Source organism: Ammodytes marinus (assembly GCF_949987685.1).
Source record: "Ammodytes marinus genome assembly, chromosome: 6".
Classification (NCBI taxonomy): Eukaryota; Metazoa; Chordata; class Actinopteri; order Uranoscopiformes; family Ammodytidae; genus Ammodytes; species Ammodytes marinus.
The window spans coordinates 19,388,758-19,399,422 of record NC_137235.1 but is presented as its reverse complement, the minus strand read 5'-3'; the positions used below and the strand labels follow the sequence as shown (position 1 = coordinate 19,399,422).

Sequence of the window (10,665 nt, the reverse complement as noted above, 5' to 3'; positions counted from 1 at the left end):
TTCACATGTTTTATCTTTGATGACACACCAAGACATTTTCGCTCTCTTCCTCATTTTTCTCGACACAAACAACTCCTCCAAGCGGAACCTCTGATTGCTGATCCACAGGGGAAGGTCTGAACACTTCAAAAAGGCTTTTGATTTCCACAGGTTCACATCAGGGGTTAATAAGACTGAATTAAAAACCTTTAAAAAAAGAGGCATCTGGAATTTTCCTTTAGGCAAATTATCATCAATACTTCACTTGAAATTACAGTTACTGAACCATTAACAGCAGAGGAGTGATCATACTCAGCAATGCAGCCATTTGACAAATCTCATAGATTAACTTCAAAATATTACTATTAACATTTGAAGGCTTTTTTAATAATTTATGCCCTAACTATTATAGATCTCATCCCAACTTTTACTCCCTCCGCTCTCTGCACTCCTCATCAGCAGACCTGTTGGCCTTACCTACTATCACCCTCAGCACAATAGGTGCTAGAACCTTCTCATGTACTGCCCAAACTCTTTAACTCAATTTCCCCCACATCTGTATACTGGACTCCATCACAGAACTTAAAACTGCACTCAAAACACATATTTTTATGCTATCTTATTCATTGTAACTGTATCTTTGCTATGTTATTGTCGATAGTTTGTTATTTTATTTTATTGCATATGCTTTGTTGTTGTTTTGTAAAACTGATTTTATGGTTTTGTGATGTACAGTAAGAACCTTTTAAGTGCATGAAAGGTGCCATTAAATAACGTTTGTAATTATAAGAAGAAGTATAACACAACAATGGTTATTTGATATGTTTATCAGTTATGAAGCTGTTCTTGTCTGATCTTTCATCTCTCTCCTTCTATTGCTTTTGTTGTGCTTTTCCTCCCCTTCAACTTTCTTTTGACATAATCGTAAATGTAGAAGGAACAGAAGTATCGCAATCGGGGAGGAGGAAGAAGATGTTCAGAGTTAGATGGGGTAACAAAAACAGTGTTGATAGACTTGAAATTTACAGTTTTTGCCTAATGCTTACACACTAATAGTGGTTGCTATGCCCAAAGCATCACAACCTCTAACTTTGGTGACCATGCCCTAAACACAAGCACCAACCCTCCTAACACAATAAGTGCTTTGCACTGTGTTTGAAATTCTCCAACACACTTTTTGCAAAACTCTACACACAGTGTTTTACATAAGACACATTGGTCAAAAAGGAAATCACCTGCAATCCTTTGGAAAACACATCTATTTAAAATACAAAACACAACTAAAATAGGAAAAGCACACAGATTCACACACATGAAAAATAAAAAATAAAGCTAATATAATACCAATCAGTGTGAGCCTTAGCATTACACATAGACCTCAGGTGAGCTCAGCTCCTTTGTGAGACAGTAAGAGTCAGGGGAAGAGAACAAAAGAGAGCGGCAGGAGGACGATGACAAAGGAGACAACAGACGGAGACAGGGTCACTATAGTGGACCATGTTATAGATCATGGCCTAACAATATAGGAGGCTGGTCTGAGATTCCAGCCCAACAAAACAATAGCTCCATAATTAGGACATTTAGACTGGATATCAGGAATATTTTTGCTGTTGCTTCTGAAAGGATGACATTGCATGTGATGTCGATGAGGCGATGTGGCCAGACGCAAACGGGAGGCGGTATCCAAAGGATTCATAATCCACTCGCCCCATTCCTTACAATACATCTTTTTTTTACTGTAATTGTTTCAGAGTTCATAGTGACACACTGAATTGCTTGCTGAACTGCGATCCTACCTATTCGTTGTGTTTTTTTCTTTTGTTAGCCAAAACCATGAAATTGCAATATAAACTTGTTTTCTTTTCTAATTGAAAATATAGTGGATCAATCTTTCCAAAAAATTCTGCAAAAGGTTGGATACGGCACGCAAGGCGATATTTCCCCCGTTGCTTGGCAAGGGAGGACATTGCCTGTGACGTGGATGAGGTGATGTGGCCAGATGCCAACAGGAGACAGGATTCATGCCTAAATGTCTTCCAATCATTCCCTTAGAACACTATGTTTTGTAGAATATTCTAGTTGTACCATTTCTTTTTTTACTTTTGCAAAAACCTGAAATGGCAAAATAAAATAAAAAATCTGAAGCGTTTACATTTTGTTTTCATGTGTCTAGATCAACTGTAGTGGATCAATCTTTCACAAAAAAAATCTGTATGAGACTTTTAAAGTCAAAAACCATCCAAAGTACTGAATACAGCTGTGTTTTGCATAAAGCACATCTGTGTGTTGTTGCTGCTAGGAAAGAGTAATTCAAAAGTGCATGTGTGTATTGTTTTGATGCTAAAAACAGTTTTGAAATGGGATTGTTAGGTTTTGTTTCAAGAGTTTCATTTTGCCGTATAAGTTAGAAGTTTATCTCCCTGTGATTTGTCCTATTCGGCCTGTCTGTTAAGTTTTGACACAGTGGGCCAAAGTCTGCAACATGTGTGTAAGCATTCGGCAAAAACTGTAAATGAATTGAAAGCAAGTGAAATCACAACAACATTACACAGCCACTATAAACAAAAATTATCAGAGTTTGTTCAGATGTGGACCCAAATGCAGATACAGACATATGAGGGTTAACCAGGTAACTGCAAGATTCAGCTGGCAGAGATGGTTGGGGAGTTGATGTTGGACGAAGAGGCGAACAGGGTGAAATTAAAAATTTAAAGAAAGTATTTTTTTTAAAGCAACTATTCTATTGTGTTACTGAATGTACTGTTATCTTTATTTACATCAGGCCACAATTCAGTAACGGTAAAAAGAGCACTATTTACAAATTATAATGGAAAAAGTAAGTCCACCACAAGATGATTAACTATTCAAATTAAACAGATTTTTGTGTCATATGTTCTACTCCAACATAATTGTTTCTTCCTTTATTTTGACCACTTCTGCATGTGGTGCCCATGTTGTAATGAGGGTATTAGCTCATTCTTCAAAGAGAGATGTACCAAAAGTGGGAGCACACAGCTCACCAGTCAGACAACTTTGCACATCTGACCAGATATTAAGGCAACCAAGGGGATGCAGCAAATGGAGATACCAAATTATGTTAATGAGCGACCAAGGCCTTGGCCAAAAAGAAGTGGAGATGCAAATCAAACAGGTAATAATACACATAATTTTATTGTGTATTTATTTACTGTGAACAACACCAGTTAATACAGTACCTGTTACCTATCTTCAAGTGCTTTAACCGTACAAAGATGACCCTAAGAAATTACATTTATATATTACTAATATAACAGTAATTCATAAAATAAAAAAATTCAAATATGTTTTAAGAGAAGCATTACAGCTCCAAATATTTTTTCAAATGAGGAAACAGTATTTTCAAAACAAATCTAATGTCCAAAAATGTTTGGAAGTCTTGAAGGTATGAAAGAACTCACCAAGGTTTGTTCAAAGTTTTGAAAGTCTTTAAAAGGGTTGTTGATTCTTTTTAATCACCTTTCAAAACAAGGAAATTTAAGAGCAAAAAACTGTGTTTGATTAACATCTACATCAGATTTAAGGTTAACGTTTCCATATTGGGTTAGGAATTGAATTGAGATTAGGTTGCCGAACTATACTCATCCTCTTCCTGAAAACCTTTTCTTATGTTAAAATAAAACATGTTTCTATCGCAATCATTTTGGACATTATCATTGTGTTTTTTGTTTTTGTCTCTACATTATATGGTTCATATGATATTGGGAATAGATTAGCTTGTTTAAAACCTAGAATTGAAACTCATGTTTTTTGTCTCGATGGACAAAATTGCAGCGACGTCAACCATTCATTTGGGAGTAATACTACGATTTAAAAGTAACATTTTCACAGACCAGAAGAAGTGATGTCTGTTTATTTACAACATGACAGAAATACTTTACAATCTTGCATGGCTACTGCTCTCATTTTAAAAAGTTTTCTACAAGTGTGTTTGATTTTGCAGAGAGAAGACTGTGTCAGCTGCTATTCATTGGCTTTGGCATGCTGTGTATCTTACAAGCCACTCTCAACATTTCTCTACGCCTAACTTGTGAGTATGTTTTTTTTCTTTATTGAGCAACTTGAAATTTGCAAAGACGGTTGCACAGACAAAACCACAATATTACAAGTACACACACACACCTGTGGTGTAATTTGACATGTTGCGTTCTTTTTTTTCATGGTTTGGTCAAAACCCGAAAGATATTTTTGATTTAAAATAATTTTGACTAATATATTTTTTCCTACTATCAGTGTACTCAAGCAAGGAATCAACCCCGTCGGACTGCAACACAACTCGTTTTAGTGATCTTGACCAGGAGAAGGAGGTGCAAAAGGAATTTGAGCAGAGAAACAGACTGCAGGAAAGATTCAACGCCTTGACCAGAGAGAAAAACCTGATTGAAAACCAAAATTCTGAACTCAGCAACATGTTAAAGGCGGTGCAGAAGGAGCGGGACATGCTGAAACTGAAGCTGAAGGGTGAGTGATTCTAAGTGATTTCTCATGCTCACCATCAACTCACCTTACCATCAAGCATGGCGGTGGTAGTATTATGCTAAATACTGTTTTGCTGCCAGTGGAAATGGTGCTTTCCAGAGAGACTAAACAGAATAATGAAGAGCGACAATTCTTGATTCTCAAAATTATTCCGAATTTTTTTAAATCATCAGCCAAAAGGTAATCAGACACGCGCCACAAGCTTGTCGATGGCTACTGAAACTGTCTAGTTCAGATGAAAATTGCCAAGGGAGATTTAATCGAATATTATCATAAATGTATGTTTATTTTTGACCCGGCAAATTTAGACACCCTTTCAGAAGAATCATAGTTACCATAATAACTGAAAAATGCCATAATATACTGTACAAGTTCTGTATAAGTGTGTGCAACCTTTGACCACAACTGTATATTTTTGCTTTTTTCCGAATAAAATATTATGCTTTATTTTTGACCAGGCACAATATTTACTGTATCATTAGGCAATTCCTACTCGGACTGCAACGCAACTCGTTTCAGCGAAATGCAAAGGGAATGTGCGCCAGGGAGGTCTGTTCACTGCAACGAACTGCAGGAAAGATTCAACGCCTTGACCGGAGAGAAAAACCGGATTCAAAACGAAAACTCTGAACTCACCAACAGGATAAGGGCGCTGGAGCAGGAGAAGCGGGACAGGCCGTAGGGTGAGAACAATTCTTCTGACCTTAACCTTAAATCCTGTTCATTTTTTGCTCTTCCTTGGCTTTGAGAGTAATCCTGATTGTTTTTCTTCTAGCCTTATTGATTCCAATAAGACCTCAGTATCAAGCAAATAAATGCTGTTGAGGCAGTTCTGTGCTTTACAGATCTTCACAGATCCAAACTCTTAGAACGGATAAGAAACCAACCTCAACCCAATGTGCAAAAACTGTCTTACTTTTTTTACTGTTTTACTTTCGTTGGCAGTTGTATGCACTCCTCTACTTAATGACAATCAAATGCAACGCAACTCTTAATTTCGATTTCTCCGTGTGATTTGATTTTAATGCCTCTGCACGAAAGGCAAATACTTATCACAATATGTAAAGTATTGTATTTGTTTCATTTGCGTTTATTATGGCACTTATTTAAAACTCCTATGACAGGGATCCAATGACAGTCGGACTCAATGTAAAGAGACCTGATGAAAATTAGACAATTCAATATGTTATTGTCCTTAGTGGACCCAATATGAGAGATAAGGGAGAGACGCCAACGGACAAGTTATGTATTTTTTTTTCTCTGTGTTTGAGAAAAGGTGAAGCATATACATGAGATGTGACAATACAAAGAGACCTACATTTTGGTCTTGGGTCAGTCAGGGTCTTTTAAAATAACTCTGTTGAATCTCAAAGGCTCCTGGGGCTGTTACTGTTGCACAAAATGTTGTCTGCCTAATAATCCAGTCTGAATATTTGAACTGCATCTTTCTGGCCTCAAATACTGTACTGTCATGTAGATTTTGGCAGTCTAACCAGTCGCATCCCGGTGGGCCCCACAACGTAGAGGACTGCGTGAAGATGTATCACCGTGGGCTGGTGATGACAAACTGGAATGACGCCATGGATGTGAGCTGCCCTAGCTTTGTGAAAAAGATGAAAGTACCTGTTCATAGTATATTTCAGCTTCTACGATTTATGATACACTTTTTGGCATAATTTCTGTTTCTTGGAGTGGTTGTTTGTGTTACATGTTGTGTTATTTTGTGTGCAATAAGTGTTTTATTCTTCAATAGATTTTAGTGGGAATCTCTATGTGTTATTGATTAGTATTGTACATGTATATTTATGTTATATTTGTCATGCACAACCTGATCAAGATGCCAAACAGCTATTAAATATAATTCCTGTTATTGTAGCGTACACAAGACAAGAGATACAACATCAGATCAAATGTAGATCATTTGTGTTCTTACAGCGTCAATACTTGTCCTCTCCCGCTCCTTTAAAGCAGCTACGAGTAACATTTAAATATCTTTAAAACAGCCTCATGTTTCCTCTGATAGTCATAAATTACTTTAACAGCAAACCAGGCCATCAGTGCAAAGAAAGACGTTTTTATATAGTTTTTATTACTGCTTTTGGTCTGATCGCACACCCAGTCCGATTTTTGGTTTGCGCGTGCAGGCTCTATGGTCACATATTCGTATTGGTCGCAGATTTCAGTGTGGCGCAGCAACGCGATTTGAGAAGCCCTCCAGGTGAGGGAAGGGGAGCGGGAGCCTTGTTTGAGACAGTTATTTGTCGTCATAATGACTGATAAAGGGGCTGAACCATCAAAGAAAAAAAAAGAGAATGCAATGACGAAAAGCTAAAAAGGAGAGTGATATAGGCTACGGGCGGGAGGAGGACGTTGCTAAGCAACGTATACACAATTTCATGGGAGCGAACTAGACTGCAGTGTTTACTCCTAAATGAATGAGCCGTACTAACACAAAGTTTGCTTTGCTTCACCATCATCAGACTACCATTATTCATCTGAAATTGTCATTATTTACAACAACATAAACACATTACCTCATCGTGATCCATACTAACTGCCGTGTCTCGTTCATTCGCTTTCTGTGAGGACACGGAGTCTTTCAGCTCCGTGAGAGTAGTTAGGTGACACTGCTGCATCAACTCATTACAATCAGGTGTGTGTGGCACTGACTGGCATTAGTTGATGCGGTGTCACTAACCACTCTCCCGGAGCCGAAAAGAGTCCTTGCCCTCGCACTTCAACACACGGACATGCACTATATTGCGCGGCGCCCTAACCATTTGACACTCGCACGCCCGGCACGAGCTAGAAAACAGCTTTATGACAGCGGGCGTCGTAAAAATACAACCGCTTTTGTCCAAAGGGGCCGCCAACGGACAAAGTTACTCGTAGTGGCTTTAATGTGTTACTGTCTGTTCTAACAGCCGATCACAGACGCAGGAGGCAAGACAGCTGAGGTTATAACTTGCAGTCAACTACACAATGGCAAGAAATCTTCAATGTCGTTATTTCATTTCATTAAACTTTTATTTATCCTCGAGAGACCAATTGAGGGGTGACCCTCATTTACAATGACGTCGAGTTCAAAACAAATTCAAAGGAAAAACAACAATACATAAACAATATTCAATGCAAAAACATCAAATACACAACAACAGGTGAAGAGAAAAAAAACAATTGAAACATTTACATAGTGGTGAAGAGTGGCAGCAATTAAAATTAAATGGGTGAAAGTACAATATAGCCTAATTAAAACAGTTACAGGTAGAGTTTGGCAGATTTAAGATAGTTTGTTTAAATTGGTTAAAGGATATGAAGGTATTTAGTTTAATTTGTTGCTGTAAGTTGTTCCAGGAGTCGGGGGCACTGAAGCTAAAAGCTGTCTTTCCCAGCTCAGACCGGGCTTGTGGGACATAAAGCATAAGCATGTCAGTGGAGCGGGTCTGATAAAGCCCATCTGAAATTTGCAGCATTTCTGTTAAATAACGAGGAAGCTTCCCGGTCAAGGCTTTGTAAATAAAAATGTGCCAATGTGCGTCACGTCTCTCTTTAAGGGAGGACCACCCAACCTTTTCATATAAAAGACAATGGTGTGTGTCATAAGCATCTCCTGTGATGAACCTTAAAGCAGAATGAAAAACAGAGTCCAGGAGTTTAAGACATGAGATGCATGCCGGTAAACCACATCACCGTAATCAAGGACAGACATGAAAACTGCCTCAATAATCCTTTTCCTACTAAATAAAGGGAAGGTCGTTTTGTTCCAATAAAAATAGCCAATTTTTTGTCGCAGTCGACAAACAAGATTTTTTATATGAAAATTAAAAGTGTGTTTATCATCTAACCAGATGCCGAGATATTTGTACTCTGTGACTCTTTCAATTAAAAATCCATTCTTTGTAAAAATAAAATCATTAAAAGTTGTAGTTCTTGCTCTGGAGAAACACATATATTTGGTTTTGTCTGTATTTAGAACAAGCCTGAGGTCCACTAGACAGTCCTGCAGGGTGTTAAAAGAGCTTTGTAGGTTCTGAATAGATTGGTGCACCGAATCGGAAATGCAATACAGTTGAGTTCTGTGTCGTCAGCGTATAGATGGGCGTGACAGTTTTCTATCGATGAAACAATGTTATTTATATAAATTGTGAAAAGAACTGGACCTAAAATTGAGCCCTGTGGGACACCATTTGTAACAGTTAAAAACTCAGATTGGTATCTTCCCAGTTTAACTGACTGCTGTCTATCAGAGAGATAATCCCTAAACCAGCTACATGCAGAATGATCAAAGCCAAAGTCATGCAGCCTCTGTAAAAGCAAATGGTGGTCAACAGTATCAAAGGCCTTTGAAAGATCAATAAAAAGTGCTGCACAGTGCTTTTTCTTGTCTAATGCTGTAACAATGTTGTCTACAACCAAAGTCACAGCAGAGACAGTACTGTGGCCTGCCCTAAAACCAGATTGGAATGGGCTCAAAATGGAAGCACTAGTTAGAAATGTTTTTAACTGATACTGTTATGGTCCAGACAACAGATTTCATTATATACGTAGTTCCCTTTTTGCCCCATAGAAATGAAAGTCTCCTTATGAATGTGTTAAATATTCAAATGAGTTATTTCACCTCAGGTTTCAACTACTTGTGATAGCTTTGGATTTTGAATTAAATTAAACACCAATCATTAAATCATCACACAAACCCATTAATTTCTGTATAAACAGCATCCTTCTATTTTAATAAAGTGTCACGTTTTGGACAAAAGTGATTTTGACAACAAGTGTTCTCCAGAATCGCTGAATCGTTTTAACTCATTGTCTTTTGGATTTGGACGCTGAGTTATTGAGCTTACGTCTTTTCACAGATCCAGAATCTTTGATCTGCACACGATTCATCATTCCAGCTGTTTTCCATATTATAGAGCTTCATTTCTGCGCAGTCTTCATCTCGGCTAGGACTACCATTTGGCTCAGTAGGGGCCCAGTAGCTGAAACACCAAAACACATACAGGTTGATTTAGCCATCTATATTAGAAATCAAAGGTGAAGTCAGGTGTGTACGTTGACTGAAAGAGGTCTTGCAGGTCTGTATCCGTGAAACTATAGTCATATGGTTTTTTCAACTAGTCCCTTGAGATTTTTCATCTCATATTCAAGGGTCCCCAAAATATTGTCGTTAAATTCAGAGTAGATGCTGGGTTAATAAATACACAATTGAACATAACGTATCAACTTCCATTTGACAACCACATGTAGGGGAGAACGGGTTAATCTGAGCCACTTTTTACATTTGCTCCCCTCCAAGCGAGCTAAAATGATTTATCACTCAAATTTACACATTTCCCATTAATTCAGGATGTTTCCTAGAAATGGGCATTAGCAGAATTTTTTCAAGACAAAGGGCAGTGAAAATATGATTGTTTTAAAAAAAGTTGTGATGTGGCTCACTTTACCCCAGCTGTGGGGTAAACTGATCCACTTACTTTTTCCACTCTGAAACTACCATAACAACACATATTATAACAGTAAGAATCCTGAAAGCTAGCCACACATTCCAGAACTAATGTCGGACTAGTAAAATAATGATGGGGTTTGGTCAATTAAGCAAAGCAAATTTTCTAAACACTTGAAAGTAACTCTGAACAAAATACAAAATCAAATACAACATATTATAATTCAAAAGGTTTTAATAAGATTCAAATGAAAGATAGAACCAGTTAGATTAGAACACAGTCTGGGGGTCAGAGCACAGGACCCTTAGAGCCAGCTAGTGTCTGGGGGTCAAAGCATAGGAAAATCAGAACCAGCGAGAACAGCCTGGGACTCAGAACACAGGAGAAGACCCAACTGGATTATAACATCAGCCTGTCATACTCTACAACTAGGCCTACTCTACATTCCAGCCCTGAAGGTTACAGGGAAAGATGAGAAGGTGCTCTTTCTGTGTGGTTGCCCCAAGTCGTCTTCCTGGTGTATTTCCTTGGCATGATGGCTTTTCTACAATGTGTATGACATTAAAATAAAACATATGTCATGTAATATTACATTAAAATATGTTTAAGACTAAACTTAACTTGTGCCTTATGGTGGGGGAAAGTGAGACAGTGGCTCACTTTCCCCCACAGCATTTGGCTCACTTTCCCCCACCACCACAATTTGAGAAAAAACTACCTCTCTTAG

The 10,665-nt window shown here is 38.0% G+C and overlaps 1 protein-coding gene across 1 annotated transcript; it reads left to right on the top strand.

Moving 5' to 3' along the window:
• The first annotated feature begins 3,031 nt into the window (after nt 1-3,031).
• Nucleotides 3,032-8,025, top strand: LOC307251426 (uncharacterized protein). The gene is made up of 5 exons (XM_080028797.1): nt 3,032-3,130; nt 3,959-4,045; nt 4,249-4,476; nt 4,977-5,177; nt 5,972-8,025. The coding sequence occupies exons 1-4, from the start codon at nt 3,049-3,051 to the stop codon at nt 5,174-5,176; spliced, it is 597 nt and encodes a 198-aa protein (XP_079884923.1). The 5' UTR covers nt 3,032-3,048; the 3' UTR covers nt 5,177; nt 5,972-8,025.
• The last annotated feature ends 2,640 nt before the right edge of the window (nt 8,026-10,665 follow it).